At 39.1% G+C, this 21206-nt stretch overlaps 5 protein-coding genes across 6 annotated transcripts; 4 read left to right on the top strand and 1 right to left on the bottom strand.

Moving 5' to 3' along the window:
- Positions 1–207: 207 nt before the first annotated feature.
- LOC117623799 (seipin-2) lies at positions 208–3004 on the top strand. The gene is made up of 2 exons (XM_034354781.1): positions 208–1362; positions 2248–3004. The coding sequence occupies exons 1-2, from the start codon at positions 304–306 to the stop codon at positions 2731–2733; spliced, it is 1545 nt and encodes a 514-aa protein (XP_034210672.1). The 5' UTR covers positions 208–303; the 3' UTR covers positions 2734–3004.
- Positions 3005–4172: 1168 nt separating this feature from the next.
- On the bottom strand, positions 4173–6388 carry LOC117624560 (aquaporin NIP1-1). Its single transcript, XM_034355878.1, has 5 exons — positions 6120–6388; positions 5650–5874; positions 5181–5378; positions 4823–4884; positions 4173–4617 (listed from the first exon to the last, which is right to left on the bottom strand). The coding sequence occupies exons 1-5, from the start codon at positions 6267–6269 to the stop codon at positions 4407–4409; spliced, it is 846 nt and encodes a 281-aa protein (XP_034211769.1). The 5' UTR covers positions 6270–6388; the 3' UTR covers positions 4173–4406.
- Positions 6389–11038: 4650 nt separating this feature from the next.
- On the top strand, positions 11039–12176 carry LOC117624220 (carboxy-terminal domain RNA polymerase II polypeptide A small phosphatase 1-like). The gene is made up of 2 exons (XM_034355365.1): positions 11039–12023; positions 12163–12176. The coding sequence occupies exons 1-2, from the start codon at positions 11039–11041 to the stop codon at positions 12174–12176; spliced, it is 999 nt and encodes a 332-aa protein (XP_034211256.1).
- Positions 12177–13044: 868 nt separating this feature from the next.
- On the top strand, positions 13045–14158 carry LOC117626077 (carboxy-terminal domain RNA polymerase II polypeptide A small phosphatase 1-like). The gene has a single exon (XM_034357721.1). It carries the CDS (start codon positions 13140–13142, stop codon positions 13986–13988), a length of 849 nt encoding a protein of 282 aa, XP_034213612.1. The 5' UTR covers positions 13045–13139; the 3' UTR covers positions 13989–14158.
- Positions 14159–16844: 2686 nt separating this feature from the next.
- LOC117626075 lies at positions 16845–20363 on the top strand. Of its 2 annotated transcripts, XM_034357717.1 has the most exons (5): positions 16845–17329; positions 17757–18611; positions 18974–19174; positions 19525–19720; positions 19857–20363. In XM_034357717.1, the coding sequence occupies exons 1-5, from the start codon at positions 17216–17218 to the stop codon at positions 20039–20041; spliced, it is 1551 nt and encodes a 516-aa protein (XP_034213608.1). In that variant the 5' UTR covers positions 16845–17215; the 3' UTR covers positions 20042–20363. The 2 variants fall into 2 exon arrangements, with proteins under 2 accessions (XP_034213608.1, XP_034213609.1); XM_034357718.1 differs by lacking the exon at positions 18974–19174 and having other exon boundaries at positions 16957–17329.
- The last annotated feature ends 843 nt before the right edge of the window (positions 20364–21206 follow it).

Here is a 21206-nt window from a genome sequence, read left to right as displayed (position 1 = left end):
ATTTTAGTAATTTCATCAAGCAGACATGCATGAACCAGAGGACTTGACCCATTGAGCATCAAGCTTAGGGTTCTTCAATTAGCCTACTTTCATATGACACGTGGGCTGCCCATTACAGACAAGTAGATAAACTGAGCAGACAAAGTCATGGAACTTGAAAGGTCAGAACTTGACGAAATTAAAAATAAATAAAAAATCTGTACCTCAAAAAATAAATTTAAAGGATCAACACGCACCGTTTTATTCGTATGTGAAAATGATTAGCTGAAACAGAAAAAACTCCAGCCGCACGCAACATCGCCAATGGAAGTTACAGAACCTCCCACCTCAAACAATGAAGAAGACGACGACGTTTTCTTCGACGCCCTCGACGATTTCCCCTCCACCACCGATCAATCAGATCAGTTCACGTCACCCTCCACACTATCTTTCCCAGACTCCACACCTTCTCAGGCCACCAGCCTCCATGGCCGATCATCTCGCCGAGCAATCTCCGGCGACGAGTCGAAGACTTCCACTTTAGAATCCACTCTCAGCTCCGAAATTGACTCGATCAACGACACGAGGCTGAGTATCAGAGCCAGAAAATTTAAGCTTCGCCGGAATTTGAAGGAGCCCGAGTCGACTCGGGACGGAGTCAGCTCAGTGCAAGTTCCGAGTGACCAGAACAACGAGGGTTCGACTGTAACTACTGCCGGGAATGACTACCCAGTTGGTGAATCGGCCGACTCGGCCGCACAACTCGGTGACTCTTCGTTTAACCTTCTTGTGTTTTTGGCCGGGATGATAATCAAGGCAATTGGGCTCCAAATTAACTTATTCATTAGCATCTTTACATTTCCCATATGGATTTTGCACCATTCTTACATGCTTGTCATCGACCCCTTCCAAATTGTGCGTCGAGGCCGAGAGTATTTGATCACAGAGGTGTTAAATTTATGGAAATTGGCTGGTGGGTATGTGAGTCCTCTGGTTTTCCAGTGGTTGAAGGACAACAACTCGGTCTGGAAGGTGGCATTGCGATGTGGGTGGGGTTTGTTTTGGTCATGCTATGTTTGTTTCGTTTTGTGTGGTCTTTTGGTCACGTCGCTTGTCTTTAGTGGAGTTTTGATGAGGAGCATCGTGGCCGAGCCAATGCACATGAAGGATATGTTGAACTTTGATTACACTAAGCACAGTCCGGTGGCCTATGTACCGGTAATGTCGTGTGCCGGTGCCAGTTGTGGTGCGGATTGTAAAGAAAAGGTTCAGGCTGGGGAGAGTTTCGGGTTTCGAGCTATACCTCGTGGTCATAAAGTGGCGGTCACTGTTTCATTCGTATTGCCTGAATCAGAGTACAACAGGAATCTTGGGGTCTTTCAGGTACTTGATTTACTTAATGTGAATTTCTATTTCTTGTTTCAGACTAATATCACGAGTCTTGTCGTTTGGTTAATGCATAATAAATTTGGTTTTTTCAAGTTAGCTGTTTCGTGATAGACTTTAGTTTGTCCTCAAATTATTGCATAAACAATAATCGGACCGATTGCTAATGTAAAGGGATGAACATAATACTGGTATATGGATCTTAGGTTCGGGATGGACCTAATTTGTATGTGATAGTTGTCACTTGATTTTAGAAGGCATAGGCACCTCAGAAAACTGTGTGATATGAACAGTAATTAGTAAATCTTTCAGTTGGATCTAAAGCATGGATTTTTCTAAAGAAATCTGGTGATGCTGCTCTTATGTTTGGAGATCTAGTTCTCAGTTATCATCACCATGAATTGTTTTCCTGGTATCAGGGGAAGTAAGGAAGTTGAGTTGTTGACACAATGGGAAAGAAAAGAGCTAGTATATTTATTTCCAAGTTCAGTGAACCTTGTTTACATCCGATTTTCAATTCATCAAGAAGAGCGTCCAAATTAAATATCTTTTTTACGCTGAATTTAGTAGGACTATGATGAAGTTGCCATACAAATACATGATAAAATACTGCAGATAACTTCATATTGTGATATTTGCAACTGAATGGTGTGATCTCAAGCCACTTTTCACATTGTGCAATGTAATTGAAACCCGAAAGAGGGGAAATGCTATTTCCTTCAAGCTTATCCTTCTTTTTCCGTCTTATTTTTGTTGTCTATTTCTTTGTGTGCTTATTGCAATGGATTCTAAAGTAGTTACAAGGTTTTGCTATCATGATTCTTTGTTTCCATTTTCATATTAATGAGTGTTTATTTGACCAAGTTCATTTTGTTTATGTAGGTCAGGGTACAGTTCCTGTCTGTCGATGGTAAAACCCTTGCCAGTTCAAGCCATCCATGCATGTTACAATTCAAAAGCGAGCCTATCCGCCTTCTATTGACTTTCCTTAAGGTTGTTCCTCTTGTTGCCGGCTATGTTTCGGAATCCCAAACTCTGAATCTGAAGTTCAGAGGGTTTATCCAAGGTGAAGTTCCTACTGCCTGCTTAAAGCTGACAATTGAACAACGTGCTGAATATGAGCCTGGTGCCGGTATTCCCCAAATATATGATGCATCGGTGACCCTTGAGTCAGAACTTCCGCTATTTAAAAGGTTTATATGGAATTGGAAGAAATCTATATTTGTATGGATGAGCATGATGTTGTTTATGATGGAGATGCTCGTTACTCTAATCTGCTGCAGACCATTAATTATTCCAAAAGCAAGACCAAGGGTTGGTTCTGTTAGCAGCAGTGCCACTCAAAGCAGCCTCCCAGTACGAAATTAGTAGGGAAAATGCCGGTAACTACGGAAGTAGGGAAACCTTTGATATATTTTGTCACTATTTAACCTATTCAATTCTATAGTCTCTAACTTAAATTTTTCCACCCATTTTTTTATAACCACGATGTAAATAATGTTTTTCGCATGTTGGAACGCTTCTTTCCTTATAAATGTTGGAGGAGCAGTGTTTTTTTAACACTTGTATTCTATATTTACTCATTTAGCCGTTGGCGTTTTAGCTGTTGTACAAGTGAATTATGTTGCTCTTCAGTTCACTCATTTAGCAAGCTTATGAAATGGTTTTAAATTGGTTGGGAATTTAGGAAATTTTATGTAGGACACTAGACATAACCAGTGGAAACCAGATAGATTGACAGCTCTATTCTTGGAAACTCTTCAGATTATGACAGTAAAGGTGATAACAATCAAACACTGCATCAGAACGTGTTTTCATTTTGCTGCTTCAGGTCACTCTACTGTTGTCTCGCCAAACAATGGAAAGTGAGAGGCGTTCTCTGTACTAGGCAAATGTCTTAACCACTTGAACTACACGCTTCTTGCGCCAAAAACAACCGTTTGGTCTTTCATTATTCAGACTTCAATAAAAAAAAACCATGGTGTGGTTGCAAGGGTGTTTTACATGGACTTGGCGCTCTCTCTCTCTCTCTCTCTCCCCCCTCATGGACTGGGGCTATTTCTGACTGGTAACTCCCCAACTGCATTCACAGAATGCAGTCGAAGGCTTTAAATGATCCTCTTAAAAGTTAGAGGGAAGTAGATAAAACAATAGATAAGATGTTGAAGATCATGAAATGAATGAATGAAATAAAATAACATAAGAGCATAAGAAACATGAATTGTTCTAACTTTCGTTGCTACTAATAATATAGAATGGATATAGAACAAATTATAAGTCGTAGGGACAAGCATTATACAAATCCAAATCACACAGCTCATGCTGGTCAGCGATGAGGCACATGAGTGCTGACTGTTCTAGCTTTGCTGTTTTGATTTTTATTTTTATTTGCTTTCATGTTTATTTATTTATTGACTTCTAATAAAGATTTTGACTCTTTTCTAATAAAAATATTTCTAAAATAGACTTATGATGAGTATATCTGTTTCCTACGGAAAACAGTCGAAACGTTCATGCCATTTATGAACAGGATTCATGTGATTCCATACCCACAAAACTTTTACAAATTTTGACCAAAAAAGAAAGAAAATACTTTAATCTTGTCCTTATCGACAAAAAACGCATTCCTTGAATCTCTTGTCTTCCTCTTCCTTTCTCCACGTGTTTCCAGTGACTTACTTTATTTAGAAGAATTCAATTTTTGCATGTTGTAAAATTGTAATTGCTTTTAGGAGGGGAAATTATAAATTACTACGATAATAGGTTCCGAAGACATAAAAACATACTTTGATTTCTTAACCTGTATATCGGTCAATGGATATTTGATATATAAGAAAGCGCATTTATACGGTAACATACAAACATGGGGATTCAAATTTCCATTCCTTTCTATAAAAAAACAAAATACAAAAAAGCAATTTAAAGGTGCTTAAACCATAAAAATGATCTTGATTTGTTTCTCTTTTCTTTTTGTGCATAATTAACTAGTTAATGTAACCCTTTTTTTGCCTCTCTAATTTCTTCATCAACAATTAGAGCCGTTACTTGCTCCCCACGCCTTTTAAGAAAGAGCTACTCTTGGTGATCTCACGCAGAGGCTTGTCTGTGAACCTGATAACATTATAGACCAAAGCACCACACACAGCCCCAAGAGTTGGTGCAAAAATGTAAACCCACAGGTGCTTATATTGGGTTGAAACAATTGCAGGTCCTATGCTTCTTGCTGGGTTCATTGATGCTCCTGAGATTGGCCTGCAGAATTATATATCACCCCAAATCATTAAGACACATATCTTAATTTGTAATTGACACACAAAGATTAATGCAAAGTGCTTAATTTGACTTTGTTGATAACTTCCAAATGGGAAACCGTATGTCACACTACTTATTAGGCAAAGAATATGTTTAGTCAAAGAGCATATGTGTGATTAGAGGATATTAATTAATAAGTTATTACCCTGCAAACATCACGTTAAGAAGAACCGTAGCGCCAACCGCAAGCCCAGCAAGCTCTCCAATCTGCATAAACAAACAAAAGAAGAAAGATAAGATCGCCATCGGATCCTCATGTCACGGTCTCTGTAATAGTTTAACATGAATAATATAATATGATGCAGACTTTTTGGAATATACTAGGGGTAATTAAATGATATAATTGTATTCCCAAATCCAATTATATTAGTCTAACAAGTTAAGCAAGTTATTAGACACCAACCCTTGTTGGTGATCAACCATATTGGTTAAGTATTTTAATTGGGAAATTTGGACCAATGTTGTCAAATGCTGAGGTACAAAGAGGGAGAAGAAGTAATTACCGCTCTGTTATCTGTGGCAACACCAGAAATAACAAACATGAGGTAAAATGTGATAACGAACTCAATCGCAAATGACTGCCAGGGATTTCCAGTAGGAATTGTTCCAGCAAAATGGTTCTGGTGCCCCTGGAATATTAGTCTAAGGGTACCACTTGCAAGTGTTGATCCAAGGACTTGAGCTGCTATGTAAGCCGGTACCTATCAAAATCAAAACAGAATAGATTGAATTGGGAAGAGAAATGTGATGATATAGCATCCATCTGTAAGTTTAATTTGACAATAAATTGATCGAAACAAATCTGATTGGTGTTTTGAGTTGAACACATGATGTCTTTGCTTAGAAATAACCTTGTTCAGGAAGAAACATGATTTTTTATATGGAGAACAACCAAACATCGGGAAGAAGATTTGTGTAGTTTACCAATTACAAAAGAAAAGAAAAAATCATGGGTTGGTTTGGTTAGCTCACCTGTTTCCATGGAAACCTCTTGGTAATGGCAAAAGCAATGGTGACAGCAGGATTAAAATGGGCACCAGAGATGTGACCAACAGAGTAAACCATGACCATCACAACCAGTCCCCAAACAATTGAAATTCCTGGAAACGACACCGTCTTATCTGTGCTCAAATTCACCACCACAGCCCCACAGCCTGCAAATACCACGAAGTATGTACCCAACACCTCAGCAATCACCTGTCCCACACAAGATTTCTACTTTATTATTCAACATTTCCTTCGAGTTTAATTTGTTGCCTCAACAATTTCTAAGCTTTTTTTTTTTTTTTGCATTTGAGTTTAATATGACACAAAACTTGGAGAGATTAATTGATGGTGAGGATAAGCATCAAAGCATTTCAAATGGTTTTGAAACTGAAACACAACATTTGCAATTAAGTTTGAGCCAAAAAGTAACTGAAACAAAAATAATTTAAAGTCACCTTCTGCATGAAAGGCACAGAGAGACCAAAACTGCTTGATTCTTGGTTGGTTTTGGTGGAAGATTGGGAAAGTCTGTGACTGTTGCCATCACCATCTTCAACATTGAAAACATGGGTTCCATTACCATTAGCTCCTGAAGTCTCAGCCATGGCTTAAACTTAAAGCACAAAGACTAGCTGAGAGAGAAGAAGGAGATAGAAGAAGGAGAGAGCAAAGGTGACCCGAAAAGGAGAGATTGCCTGCTTTCTCTTCCAACCTTAGAGTGAGGAAAAAACCCTGCCAGGACAACGCAATTTATGGGATCCACAAAGAGAGAGAGAGAGAGAGAGAGAGAGAGAGAGAGAGAGAGAGAGAGATGTTGACTAATAAGATCAAAAGGATAGGGCTTTATGCTCTTGTTGGTTTCTTTTTTCTTTGTTTGCTTTAGATGACAATTTCCATAGTAGAAATCGTTGAAAATGTCGCATGTATAGCTTGTGAAATAGCAAAAGGGCATTGAAAGCTGCCTCAACTACCCGCCGGAAATACAGAGTGGACATGAATGGCTTTTCATAACTTCCCTAAAGCGCTTTTAATTCACTACCTTATAGAGCTACCACATTATTTGCCAAGTCTGAGAAACATGGAGTCGGTTTTGCAAGACTTTAGCAACGAAAGGCCGTGTAGGGACTTCCTCTAGAAATAAATCATGCCGGGGCCATTTTGCCTCACCATTTAACTCAACGTGTATGCTCATCATCCTTCTCAACACTTGATACGTGTCTATATTACATAAATCAAAGTAAAAAGTTAACCATGGTTATATCTATGAACACGTGTTAAGTATTAAAAATAGTGGTAAGCATACACATGGAGTTAAAGAGGGAGCAAAAATATTTCCAATCATGCTGGTCTCAGTTGGCAACCATCCAAAAATAGAAAATGTTCGTGTCAATTTGGTTGTTCAGAATATTTTCCACTTACGGTTAATAGGTTGGATAAGATTCAACAAAATTTGGTTTCTCTTTTTAACATGATCATGCATTAACCGCTTTAGGAATTAATCCAAGAATAATCACTTGAAGATAAGGATTCATTTCTCAGAGTAAACAAATTCATATGAACAGATTACAACGGGACATAGCTTCTTAAAATACGTGTGAAGTTATGATTTGACCGTTTATTCGTTTGGTATTCATCAATTATTTTACATAAGAATTTTGAACTTAAATTACTTCAACAAAATTCTCAAAAATATTAATGAAAATACCTTAATTAATAACTAAATTAAATTGAGGAGGACTCTGCTTCCTGTTATTCCTAAGCAGTGCAACTAAACCTAAAGTTTTGCTAAACAGCAAAAAGACAAATGCAACCATTAATTTATATAGGTTAAGCATAATTCATTCGGCTTGGAACAGAGCAAGACAGAAGTATATTTTCCAAGTTAACAAGAAATACTTGTTGTTTTTTCTAAATAAAAAAAATAAAAAATTATGTGTGTATTTATCAAAGTAATGTGCTGTAAACTTTTTCCTAAAGGACTATTCGAAACCGCGACAGATATGAAATAAAAAAATTCATGAGACGGTAAAAGATTCTGATTTGTGATTCCCTCAATCCAATTTTACTTGCTAATTTGTCTTCAATTGGTTTTAACACTTTTGAACCAAACAAAGGGTCATTTTAAGATGAAAAAGGCCAAAGAGCAATCACATTTCATCTTTAAAATAGATGTATAAAAATAAGTAAAAGACTCACTAGTGTAGTGGTTTAGAGTAATTGCTCTTTCAGGCAAGGTTCTAAGATTCGAGTCCTAGTATCCGTGTAGTGTGTGTGTGAGTTTAATATATTATTGTCTCATTCAATAGGAAAAGGAATTATTGGTGGCAGCAGAACTAGTCAAAACACTACCTTGCCAGAAGTACCTTTTAATTATCCAATTATGATTGTGAAGTAATTAAAGTTGATTATTTTTGCATTGACCCCATTAGCGACCTGAATCTGATCATGCTGGAGTTTAAGTATCAATAAACTATTCATTAGTGCAGGCTAACATCAACTTCTCTTCAATCTTCCACTAAATTCAAAAGAAGAACCATGAATGATGAAGCATAGAGAAATCTGATACCAACCAATAAATTGTTCAATGCGCATGCAAGATCTAACCTCCCACTATTCACTATTTCAACACCATTCTTCATCAGTCTCCCTCCATTTGGCCATCTTTTTGTGATGGTTGTTGTTCTGGTATTGTTCATGTAATCTTATTCTTTTCACACTTGTATTTTAAGATATGTAAATTAAATTATTTTGACCAATTCATGGAAAGTGAAAGGTGATAACAGAGGATAATAACAAATTCATGTCATGGAGACATGCTCTGAAAGCTTTTTATTGTTTTCAGTGGCAGGCAAAGACCTGACCTGAGTAACACTTACTGCATTACTTTATGAAGAAATTTGTTCTTTTCAACTACCAAGATGATATACTCACTGTTTTCAGTGTAGCGTGGTCAAGTCATTGCTTACTTATAGGCGTATCATTTTCAGCCTCATTTTCAGGGTAACCAAATCTACTTCCAGAAAAGTTTGGCCAATATACAAACGTCTGATCAACTCATTTTTCTGCGTACTTTTTTGTGATGTCATTCTTATGCTTTGCTTTCCTCATATTAATTTTTTTTCTTTCTTTTCAATCTTGTGTTTTGGTAATAAGGGGATGCTCACTGAACAAACTCTCATTCTAGGAAGAGCCAGCCATCTCCGTTTGGAAGATAGAATGGTTCATCCCGATTTCATTTTATTCCGATCGGACTTATTACACATGTATTTTTCTCTTCGCGTGACAAAATGGAACATACACTTTCTACACAAGCTTTGTTTGGCACCAATTGGTATGAAAATGTTTACGGGAAGTCCACATGATGCTGCTGGAGGCCTTCTTTATTTCGTATGTGCTAACATTCAGAGGCCATAACATTTGCATTGCGGTGTCGTGTTGTGGCCCAGGCGCAATTATTATTTTAGACGAGCTGTCCACAGTTGAGAGAGGTTTTATTTGAGAATTTCTAAATGCACCCAAATACTTGAGCACTGCATCTAATCACTCACTACACCCAAATTTCATTTTTGAAAAACCGCATTTTTTGGCCTTCCAAATCCTGATTTATTATCTATATCCAACTAAATTTTAGAATGCTAAACTAACCATTACATTGTTATTTTATTTATGCTCACTAAACCATGGCTGGCCTAAAACCTTCGTTCGAGCCTCTTATTCCCTCTTTGTTCAAGTCACTTGAAAAGCTTTACTTATGTCTACCATATTATTATTATTCTCTTTACCGTCTATGTCCTTTATACTATCATTCCTTTTTATCTAATAAAATTGTATCGTTTTTTTAATCAACAAAAAAAACCAAAAATATGGCAGAAAAATTCGTTGTTACTAAAAGTGACATAGAATAGAATGAAGTTAAAAAGGGGTGTATTCAATTTAGATTTTTAAAGATTTTAAAGAAGTTTAAAAGTTTAGGTGTATTCAATCACGATTTTCAATTCTGGGTGTATTCAATTCAAACTTTTAAACTCCATTTAAATTTGGATGTATTCAATCACGACTTTAAAAGATTTCATAAAAGTTTGGGTGTATTCAAAAACTCATTAATTTTAAAGGAAATACAAAAAGTGGTGGATTTCGTTTGATAATAGACTAATTTTAGGGCATGACAAATCTTTGCTTCCCCCCAGAGATTTTGATAAATATATTATTTTTATTCTCAATATATGATTTCACCACTTCTACTACCACCATCTTATCATAACTATAACCATAGCCACCGACGCCACCACCATCACCACCACAGTCATCGTCGTTGCTACCAGCACCACCACCCACCGCCGCCCTCACTACTAGCCACCATCACTCCCACTGTCACCACCACTACCGCTAGCACCATCACCATCAGCATCACTGCCACTGCCACCACCTCCACCACCACCCTTACCCTTACCTCCACCATCATTACCACCCCTACTATCAGCCCCACCACAACCACTGACAGCGTCATCACCATCACTGCCATTGCCACTGCCACCTCCACCACCTCATTCCCACCACCACCACTACCACCCCCACCCCCAATCCCTTCACCACTGCCTCCCCAACAAACCACTATCGCCACAGCCATTGCCATCACCACCATCACCATTGTTATAAACTTCATTAAAATCAATAATACAATTCTAACAAACTCAATTAAAATCTAGACATGAATTCAGTCAAAATCTATGTGGAGTTTGTAGAATACAGTCAAACTTAATTAAATTCAATTAAACTCCATCAACTTTATAACTCTTTTAAAATCATTTAAAATCTAAATTGAATACACAATTAAGGTAACATAGAAAAGTCAAAACATAGCATCAATAGAAGAAGAAAAAAAGAAAGGAATTCAGCAATCAACGGAATTAGCCAAATAAGGGAATGAAAGTCAAAATTCAGGTATTGAAATACGTTCTAGGTCCAAATTAGCTTTTCATACAGTGATACCTCTTTTATCGCTATAGAAAGAGCTTCTAAGTTCAAATTCTCGTTCTGCATTTGAATGAAGAAATGTGATAGACTGTTGACTCATTGACTGTGATAACCATTTTACCGGTAGACTGGTGCCTTCACTTGAAACTAAACCAGCTGGTTAACTAAAACTAAAATAACCATCCAAATCCAACAATGCCTTCAATTCTAACAGTAAAAACCAATATCTAAACAAAATTAACCGCAGCTCTAACAAACTCACCCTCGCTTACCCTTTTGTTCCAACCTTCCGTTGCACCCACCAGAAATTTAAAACTAGCCCCAACAATTCTCAACAATTCAATTCAACTTCTCCACCATTTTCAATTTCGACATTGAAGCAACAACCAACCAAAGTAATATGGTGTCCAGGATTCTCAAGAAAACCCCCAGCACCAACAAGCCCATGCCCATCAAGCTCTGCCGCGGCATACGGCGCCGCCACCGCCGCAACTGCTGCTTGAAAAAGTCGGCGATTGCACCATCCACCGTCGTGCTGACCCGCGTCGGCACCAACAAAGCATTCAAGGTCCTCCACAAACCCCAGTCCCCGGAGACCCGACCCGAAACCCAGGCCCGCCTCCCACTCCCGCCTCTAGCCTCGCCAGAGAAACGGACAGTGTGTCTGGACCTCGACGAGACCTTGGTCCACTCCGTGACGGGTCCGCCGCCCAAGAACTTCGACTTCGTTGTCCAGCCGAAGGTCCGCGGCAAGGTGATGACTTTCTACGTGGTGAAACGACCCGGCGTGGACGCGTTTTTGGAGAGGCTGGCGGCGCAGTACGAGGTGGTGGTGTTCACGGCTGGGCTGAGAGATTACGCGACGCTGGTACTGGACCGGCTGGACCGGAAGCGCCTGGTCTCGCACCGGCTCTACAGGGACTCGTGTAAGGAGATGAGCGGGAAGTTCGTGAAGGACTTGTCCAGGTTGGGGCGGGACTTGAGGCGGGTGGTGATTGTGGACGACAATCCCAATGCTTATTTCCTCCAGCCAGAGAACGCGATCCCCGTCCGCCGGTTTTTTTACGACCCAGCGGACCGGGAGCTAGAGAGGTTGCTGGAGTTCTTCGAGGACGAAGAGTTACGTTGTTGTGAGGACATTAGGGTTGCTGTGAAGAAGTTTGTTGGTGACGATGGATTGATGTTGTCTGATGACGACGACGATGACGACGACGAATTGGAGGAGATGAGTGATGCTAAGTCTAAACCTACCGTTTCGACGCCGTGCTCTGTCATCAGTGTCCATAGAGTTGGCCCAGTTGGGCCGCCAGTTTTGGAGTGGGGGACAAATATGGTGATCGTGTGCAGTTTCTTTCTGCTAATTATTAATGTAATCGTGTGCTTTCGCACAGGATTTCATCCTTTTTTTTTTACATTGAGAAATTAAAGAATATATTTTGTTATGAAATGAAACAGTTTTTGTAGGCCTTGATGATAATCAACCTTTTTTTTTTTGTTTCTTTATAACATGTTGCATGAAAACAGCAAGTCTTACGTAAAAGGTATCACCGGTCGGTCTCTTTGAAAATTGATACTTGTAAACTGATAGAACATCAAGAACCTGGACAATCTAAGAAGCCTTAGAATGAAACCGGGGTAAAATGTCTAAACTTGTGTTGGAGTTGGAAGACTATCATCCAACATGATGATAATCTTCTATTGCATTCAGCTAATTAACAACGACAATCAACTTTCACTTAATATAACTTTTCAAAATTGTTGAGTTTGATCATGCCATTAGATCTGTCATTCTTAAAATCCGTTAAATGATAATATGTCGAAATGAAGGTATGGTCATGTTGAGTATTACTCAAGGGTTTTTGAAAAGCATGCATGTCTATAGCCTTGAATTTGACTTTCAAACAAGAAATAAATAAAAATCCCAAATTTGCAGTTAAGATCTTAAAAATATTTCGAAACTCATTCTCTCTGTCAAATAATTAAACACGAAAGAAATGATATTCGTTTCCAATTGGAAATTATTTTACATTTCTTGTTCTCGTTTATTTTAATAAAAATAATAAAGGCAGTCAAAATATAAAGCATTGAAACATAACAAAAATATAGAACCTTCTTTTAGAAAAGAACAACAAATGTGGAAGGTTCTCAGAAATAACAAATAGGAAGGCGAATTTAGGGGAGTTGGCAAAAGCTGTAAATTTGTACTGATAGTGACGCGTTCACTTAAATCTAAAACCTGCCATCCAGCCAAGCCCCAATCCTAATCATCCTTCAATTTTCACACGTATCCGAACCTAAACCAATAACCACATCTCCTCAGCTTCGGTTCCGAACCTACACTGACGACCGTTACACCGAACCTAAGGTTTAAAAACTCCAATAACCCCATTCTCAAATTCAACCATTTCAAACTCCACACCCCTCTCTCTCTCTCTCGCTCTCTGTCTTGATTTCTGATCAAGATTTGAAGAAGACAAATTGGCAAGTGAGAATTTGAAGAAATGGTGTCCAAGATTGTGAAGAAGAGCGCCAACAGGCGGCGCACCCGCGGCAAGTCTTCGGCCAAAAAGGCAGCAGCCGCGGCCTCCTCGGCTGTGCTCTCCTCGATCTTCACTTGCCAGCGCCGCCTCATCAAGCTCTTCACCAAGCTAGCTCGAATAGGGACCCCCAACCGCCACAAAGGCTTCAAGATCCTCAAGAAATCCCAAATCCACGAGCCCGAATCCGGATCCGAAGACCCGATCCAACGCAATCTTTTCTTCGACACCCCGCTCCCACCGCTGGTCTCAGCGGAGAAGCAGACCGTGTTTCTTGATCTCGATGAGACGCTGGTTCACTCCCAGGCCGAGCCGCCGCCGGAGAAGTACGATTTCGTCATACGGCCGAATATCGACGGCGTAGCCATGAATTTCTACGTGCTGAAGCGGCCTGGTGTGGACGAGTTGTTGGAGAATCTTGCAGAGAAGTACGAGTTGGTAGTGTTCACGGCCGGGTTGAGAGAGTACGCGTCGCTGGTGCTGGACCGGTTGGACCGGAACCGGGTCATTTCGCACCGGCTCTACAGGGACGCGTGTAAAGAAGTGGATGGGAAGTTGGTGAAGGACTTGTCCGGGTTAGGGAGGGACTTGAGCCGGGCAGTGATTGTGGATGATAATCCAAATTCGTATTCTTTACAACCGGAGAACGCCGTTCCAGTCCGACCGTTTGTGGATGACATGGCAGACCAGGAGCTGGGGAAGTTGATGGAGTTCTTTGATGGGTTGAATTGTGATGATATGAGGGATGCTGTGAAGCAGTTTGTTGCGGCTGCTGGCGGCGGCGGCGGAGCCAAAGTTGATGAAGCGGTGTGAATTGATTTGCTATCTGTCTCTGTTTTGTTGTAAAGTTGAACAAATATGTTCAATTTGTTTGTTAATTTTAAAGGTGGAAAAAGAGGCTCTCCTTGTTCACCACGATTTGATTTGATTTGTAAACTCAGTTCAGTTGCTCAAATAATATGTTCGTAGTTGAAATTGTTTGACGATTGTGAGTTCATTTGTTTCTTTTCATTAACTTCTCGGAACAATCGTTATGCTTAAAGAGGAAATCTTGATGCGCAGTTTATTGCTGCAGTGTTTTGGATTAAAAAACCGTTTATTGCTTGTTTTTTCTTTTCCATGCTTGAAACAATTCTTGATACTAAGTACTATGTGGGACTGCATTGGTCTCATCTATCTATATGTAGGAAGAGATTACTTTGTTGAAAAACCCCACGTTCTTCTCCAGCAATTTAGCTCTTAGATCCCGGGTTTTATTGCTAACCCCACATTTTTGTGCTGTTATTTAGCTCTATCACTAATGCCACTTGCTGAAATCCCAGACATAATATACTTCTAGAAGGTCCTGACTCCTGAGAGCAAGGGCAAAAGAAGAGGATCGCTACTCCATTCGAGCAACCGGATCTGTACTCGTCATTTTGGTTTTCCCTTCTTCCCCAACATCCACCTATACAAACTAAACTAAAGCCATAACATTGATGGCACACCCCATATCGGCGTTGCATCTGAGAGCAGCATCTTTATTTTCTCCATACTTGACTGTTCTCAAGTGGAAAGCTCCTAGACATGGTATAAAAAACCAATAACAAGATATAGATCCAGCAAATACTATGTGGCTGTCTGCTACTGTTTATATACTTACACCCTAAAATACAAATACACAACTCCCAGCCCTATCTGTATTACATTTATTTTTGGAGTGCAAGAGATTACATGAGGAGTTGTATAGTATCACCCACACCACGTGACTCGTAGCATATAACCAGTGGTGCTATATGCTGGGAGGCTGTTGTTGCAGAGTTCCAATCTCGTTGGTTGCAAGTTGCATACAAATTTTATCAATGAAAAGAACAATAAAAGACCCCCCATCATCATCTTCACGCAGAGCTGCGAAACCCAAAGAAACGATTCAAAAACCTAATTGCTCTACACCTGAACCTGAGGGTTTTTTGCACAACAAAGTGGCCCTTACATATTATCTTGTTGCTAACCCTTGTCCAGTTGTCCCATTACCTTGCATGCCAGGCTTCATGCTTTCTTCTAGGTTTCCATGGATCACTCACAAAACTTACAAGCAAAATGTACTAAGTTGATTTACTTTCACATTGTACAAGCACAACTTACAAGCAGGCAGCTATATTTCTTCCTCTAATTTATAAATGAACAAATCCTCTATATGAAAATGAAACACACACAATTTTGCAAAATGTGCCTCAATTCCTAAGGCATGGATATGATGATCTTAAGCTACTTAAACTACTTTTGAGGCACATGTATTAAGCTTGATCTTAAGCTGCTCAAGCTTAATCCACTTCCTCTGATACTTCAACTTCCCATTCTATTAAATCCAAATCCTTAGCTGGGAAAAACACAATCGAACCTTCAACAATCACAACTTCAACTACAGTCTATCAAAAGATTCAGATCTTCAATTCAAGAACAGATCAATTTCAATTCACAACACATCATTTACAGATCACAAGATGCACAATTCCCTACTCAACAAACAACAACAACAACACACAAGAATTGATTTGTGATTAAAAGTGGAAAAAGATTTAAAAGCAGCTGACTTTAAATTAAAATATACTCAAGCTAAGCTTTCTCATGATTTCTGTTGAGACGACTGTAGTCAATTTTGCAAGAGAAGACCTGTAGGGGTAAGCGCAAAGCCTCGAGCTTTGGGAAGCACATGTCGTTGAGGACGTCGCTGCGGCACCACCGGCACTTTGGGTTCCGGGAGCACTGTGACTCCGACGACATGTCGTTGCAGCTCGGGATCTGGTTCTGACTGCCGTTGTTCCTCCTTTGAGTGGCCAACAGGTCGCGACCCGAATGGATCCGAGACTCAGATCCACGGCAGGAGCCGTAGAGGCTAGCTAAGAGGACCAGGACCAGGACCAAGCTCGCCACTTTATGACTCGGACTCGGACTCGGGAACCGGGTTGCCATTGGTGACCCGCTCAGACTCTGCTAGTGGCTTCTAAGACAACACACAGTTCGTCTCTGCCGGTTCGCTCGCTGCGATGTTAGAATAATGAGGTAAATTTCACATATATCATTATTATTTTCAATTTCAAAGTCATAATTTCTTGTTAATTTCATGCTGAAATATATTTTTAAATTTATGTTGAAAATGTATTTGTTAATAATTAAGAATTGGTAGGTAAGATAATACTTAAAATAACAACCAAAGAAGATGCCAACGGGGTCTAGCCCAGTAAAAAATATCATTTGTTTGCAGACAAGAGATCTCAAATTCTAACCTTTATAACATCTTGATTGTGTAATAAATCTCCTCCCTTACCATGTGCCCGTAGTTTGGAGCAAGAGATAAGTAGTCTATTATCTTGTAAATCACTAATGTTGTAAACAATTCTCGGTTACGAAAGAAATTGTTTTTGCTTGTTTAGATTATGTTCATAAATATGACAGGAATTTTTTCCACATTCTTTGTTTTTGTTGTTGCTTTTTTACAAATTTTTATTTTTCTATCGGATTAGATTTCGTTGGCAACTAAATATAACTTTCAAAGAATAATAGTTTAGCAACTATGTTACCAACATATTTTCCAAAATTAAACGTTGCTTTCAACAAATAATTTTTTTATTATTTTTAACTTTGCTAAAATTGTAAGATAACACTGTAACACATGCTTATTGAGTTTTCTTTTGGAAAAAGAAAGACAACTTATTTGATGAAAAATGAATAATGATTAACTGAATAAAAGTCTAGCAAATGAAGTAATTAGAAATAAAACTGGCCTCTCCAACAATAAATAGACGAAGGAAACGTTTTAGAGACGAAGACTGGCCGACACGACATTACAGCTTCATCCTCTACTATAAGCAATTCATGTTTTTTCGCCAATCCTATTTTATATTCTATCCAAAGTAATAATAGCAATAATAATTGGGTTTTGCAATTTGTTTTCGTCACAATCCCTCTTCGTCCTCACGGAATTAGTTGCGATTGTTCCTGAATGATTAGTATACGCCGAAGAAGAACATAAAGATCGAAGCTTTGATTTGGTTAAACTAATGGAGGGGCCCCATAAACTCGATTCTGAGGTTGAGGCCGAGGCTTTGGCTTCTAGGGTTTCGGATTTCTCGCTTCAGGAAGACACCCTCCACCCCAATTTCCAATCTCCGCCGGTAATATTCATCCTCTCTCTGCTTCTCTTGATTTCATTTATGTGAGTGTGTTTAAGTTTTGAATTCTTTTGTGGGCGAAGAATAAGTTTTGGGATTTGATCATACTCTATATGTGCATATCTTGACGTATTCGATTATCATTCTGCTAAAGTCCCAAAATTGAGCTGGTGTTGCCTCACCAATGAGAACAATTAGGGTTTCTTTGCGATTCAGAAGTAAAATTCAATCCGGGGAAATTGGAAAGTACAGTCATTGAAATGGGAAAGTACAGTCTTTCGGTGGCATGGTTTCAATTTTAGGGCCTTCTCCAAAAATTAAAAAGAAAAAAAAATAGGTCTTTCTGTTTTAGTTGCGGCCTGTAAGTATTGCTTTGTGCTTGCGGCTTGGCAAAATTTTAATTGCTACCTACTGTTTTTTTTATGTACAGAATGATGGAGTTGAAAATCATAGAGAGCAGAAGCATAATGATGACCAAATAATGACAGAATCTAGAGAATGTGACTCTGAGTTACATGAGAAGGTAAATGGGGAGCCAAGAAAATACTTTTACTATGATGCTCCACTTTCTGAAGAAACTGGGGTTTGGATACCCGTTTCCGTTCCGCCTATGTGGGAAACTGAGCATGAAGAGTGGGCCAAAGGTTTCTACTCAAATGGGGGATACTTTCCTGATGGTGACATGGGTTGGGGCCAGTATATTGGGGAAGAGAAGGAGCTGACCATGTGGGATGTGATGGTAGAAATGCTGCTTGCAGCCCGTGGGAAAGTAAGTTCAATTGCTTCAGCTGATATGTATGGATGCAAACTTTCATGGATATCGGATAATCTCCTTGACCAGGCTTGGAAAGAAATGGCCCAAACACTCACAGATGCAAACTTTGCTAATGTAAGAGAACTTATTGAAGCAGAGCCACCAAAATGGTTGGCTGACAGTTCTGCATCTGCTTGTATGCTCTGTGGCGTGCATTTTCATCCCATCATGTGTTCTAGGCATCATTGTCGGTTTTGTGGAGGAATATTTTGTGGTGACTGCTCTAAGGGAAGGAGTTTGATGCCAGCAAAGTTCCGTGTTGCGGATCCCCAACGAGTCTGTGATGTATGCTGTGTACGACTTGACTCGGTCCAGCCATACTTAATGGACCAAGTAAGCCATGCAGCCCAGATGCCAACCCAGGATCTTACAGACCTTAGTACTTTGCGGTCGTGGGTTAATATTCCTTGGGGACAATCCATGGAGTATGAGATATATAAGGCGGCAAATGCAATTCGTGTTTATAAGAAGGTAAGACTCTGAAGTGTCAAAACTGTTGAACATGCATTGTTGATGCCTCTACTGCTTTGATAGCCAGTGAGCTACAGTTTTACCTTAAGAACGTATTTGCCTTAAGTTTGAATTACATCGAGAAGGCCCAATATCTTAGTGACTGCGTTGCTTTGGCTTGAGAACTTATGACTTAAATAAATGTACGCAAAAATTAGCCCCTGTATGGATCATAAATTATAGTGGGAGAAGAATTCATGAATTTGGTTATTTAAAGAATAAAATCGGTCTCTACGTTATTAACATGTACTCTTAATTTCTTAATGAAAATGTTTTTCTAACTGGCATGAATATTCTATAAACGCATGGAATTAATTGTTCAGGTATGCTCCTTAAAACCTGAGAAGTCAATTCCGGATGCCATTCTAAGACAAGCAAAAGGCCTTGCAATAATCACTGCTGTGAAAGTTGGAGTTATGGTTACCTACAATATAGGTACTGGAGTCGTGATTGCTCGTAGAGAAGATGGCTCTTGGTCTCCACCATCTGCTGTTTCTACATTTGGTTTAGGTTGGGGAGCACAGGTGTAATATTTTATTTATAACAACTTTGACATTTATTCTCCAGTTTGACAATTTGCAACTACTCTGACAGAAATAACCATTGCATATGTTTATTCATGTTTAGTCAAATGGAGGAACAAATAAGATTTAAACAGTTTTTAGAAAAATATTGATTGTACCAAATCTATGAAGTTTTTGCTGTCTGTATCAATTTTAAATTGAATCCTTGTTCAAAGCTTCCTATTTGATGCAAGTTTAAGAAGTTTGAAATGTGATATTATTAAGTCAGCATAGCAAAACCTTCCCAGTCTCAGTATGTGTTTTGTATATATCTGAAGACTTAAAATCCCATGCCCTCTTTTTTGCTGCAGGCTGGAGGGGAGTTGACGGACTTTATCATTATTTTGAGAACAACCGAGGCTGTAAAAACATTCAGTGGTAATGTGCATCTATCTGTAGGAGCTGGCTTGAGTGCTGCAGTTGGCGTTGTTGGAAGGGCAGTTGAAGCTGATGTTCGAGCCGGTGATGGTGGTTACGCTGCTTGTTATACATACAGCTGTAGTAAAGGTGTCCTATTTTTTCCAACTTAATAAGCATTTCTGATGTTATACCTGTATTTCCTTTTATTTTTCTTTGTATTTTCATTTTGAGTAGTTTCCTTATAAATAATACCACATTACATCATCAATTATTGCAATTGCAGGTGCATTTGTTGGATGTTCACTTGAAGGTAGTATTGTAACCACCCGCACAAAGGTGAATTCTCGATTTTATGGCAGCCAGTCAATAACTGCATCAGATATACTTCTTGGCTCGTTGCCCAGACCACCTGCCGCTGCTACCCTCTATCGTGCCCTCGCAGATCTATATCAGAAGATTGAGGGGTGACAAAGTTGAGCACATCCCTGGATTACTTGGTAAAAGTTACCTATGATCAGGGGGAAATGAATCTTTGAAGATTGTATGTTCTGTGCATATGCTTTGAAGCTTTCAGCTGCAGCCATTCTTTGCCCATGAAACACTTCCTGGGACGTAGCATGTACATGGAAACCACCGCAGTGTATATATACTCATGCCGTCTTGATTTCTATTTGTAAATGACACATTTGTTCTGGACAAAAGCCAAAACTCATTGAAAAGTATTTCTTAAAAAAAGAAATCAGAAAAGTAAATATAGTACTTTGATGGAAGACTTGTTTTGTGACTGGAACTTCTGGTTTTGTTCCGGACCATAATACGATCATGGCAGATGGCTTTTGTTCCCCTCCCAAAGACAAATAACGCATAGAACAGGTGGAAATTAATTACCTAATATTATGAGCACATCTCAATCTAATGAAAAACTTGTCAGATTTTAAAGGTTGAAATTTGTAATTTGCATATCTCCATTTTTCTAGCGAAAAGAGTGGAGGACTCTTCACTTTCCATGTTTTGAAACTAGGCGTAATAAGAGAAGAAGACAGAAGTGTGTGTGTGGATGAAATCTAGATGATGGCCTTGGCGAGCGACGAAGAAGACAGGACTTTATTTGACCTGATGCTAAAATGGAGCAGAATTCAAAGGAAAGAGAGAGAGAGAAATGTAATTATGAAAATTCAAAACGCTTCTGCATTTCCAATGTTTATTAGTTCCCTTATAAAAACGTTGCAGATAAATTGGCCTCTGTCGGCCTCCCTCAGTCCCTTGGAAAAATCCTCCCTAATATTGTTCATGAAGCCACCGCCTTCATGGATAGTACATGCAGAACAAGAACATAAAAAACGAAGCTTGATTTGGTTAAGCTAATGGAGGGTCCCCAAAAGCTCAAATTCTAAGGTTGAGCCCGAGGCATTGGCTTCTAGAGTTTCGGATTTCTCGTCCCTCCACTCGAACTTCGGTTTTTCTTTTCTTTTTTGAATTGGGTTTTCTTGATGTTATGTGTTTGTGTGCATGTTTAACTGGATGTGATCATGTGAGTATTGCTTTGCGCTTGTTTGTGGCTTGCAACTTACAAAATTGAGCGTTTGAATCTTTTCAAAATTGGATAGCACACTGTTTTGTGTTGTGGATGACA

The sequence above is a fragment of the Prunus dulcis genome, chromosome 4 (genome assembly GCF_902201215.1).
Source record: "Prunus dulcis chromosome 4, ALMONDv2, whole genome shotgun sequence".
Classification (NCBI taxonomy): Eukaryota; Viridiplantae; Streptophyta; class Magnoliopsida; order Rosales; family Rosaceae; genus Prunus; species Prunus dulcis.
The sequence above is the reverse complement of the archived record's forward strand: the minus strand, read 5'-3'. Positions and strand labels throughout refer to the sequence as shown.

Bases quoted from the DNA above. Each gene is read 5' to 3' on its own strand.
- LOC117624560 (XM_034355878.1), bottom strand. From the start codon at position 6,269: ATGGCTGAGACTTCAGGAGCTAATGGTAATGGAACCCATGTTTTCAAT. The intron at 5,379-5,649 runs GTGAGCTAACCA...TGATTTTGATAG, and splicing joins AGAGGTTTCCATGGAAACAG to GTACCGGCTTACATAGCAGC. The intron at 4,885-5,180 runs GTAATTACTTCT...TTGTTTATGCAG, and splicing joins TTGCCACAGATAACAGAGCG to ATTGGAGAGCTTGCTGGGCT.
- LOC117626075 (XM_034357717.1), top strand. From the start codon at position 17,216: ATGGAGGGGCCCCATAAACTCGATTCTGAGGTTGAGGCCGAGGCTTTG. The intron at 17,330-17,756 runs GTAATATTCATC...TTTTATGTACAG, and splicing joins CCAATTTCCAATCTCCGCCG to AATGATGGAGTTGAAAATCA. The intron at 19,721-19,856 runs GTGTCCTATTTT...TTGCAATTGCAG, and splicing joins TACATACAGCTGTAGTAAAG to GTGCATTTGTTGGATGTTCA.
- LOC117623799 (XM_034354781.1), top strand. From the start codon at position 304: ATGGAAGTTACAGAACCTCCCACCTCAAACAATGAAGAAGACGACGAC. The intron at 1,363-2,247 runs GTACTTGATTTA...TTGTTTATGTAG, and splicing joins GGAATCTTGGGGTCTTTCAG to GTCAGGGTACAGTTCCTGTC.
- LOC117626077 (XM_034357721.1), top strand. From the start codon at position 13,140: ATGGTGTCCAAGATTGTGAAGAAGAGCGCCAACAGGCGGCGCACCCGC.
- LOC117624220 (XM_034355365.1), top strand. From the start codon at position 11,039: ATGGTGTCCAGGATTCTCAAGAAAACCCCCAGCACCAACAAGCCCATG.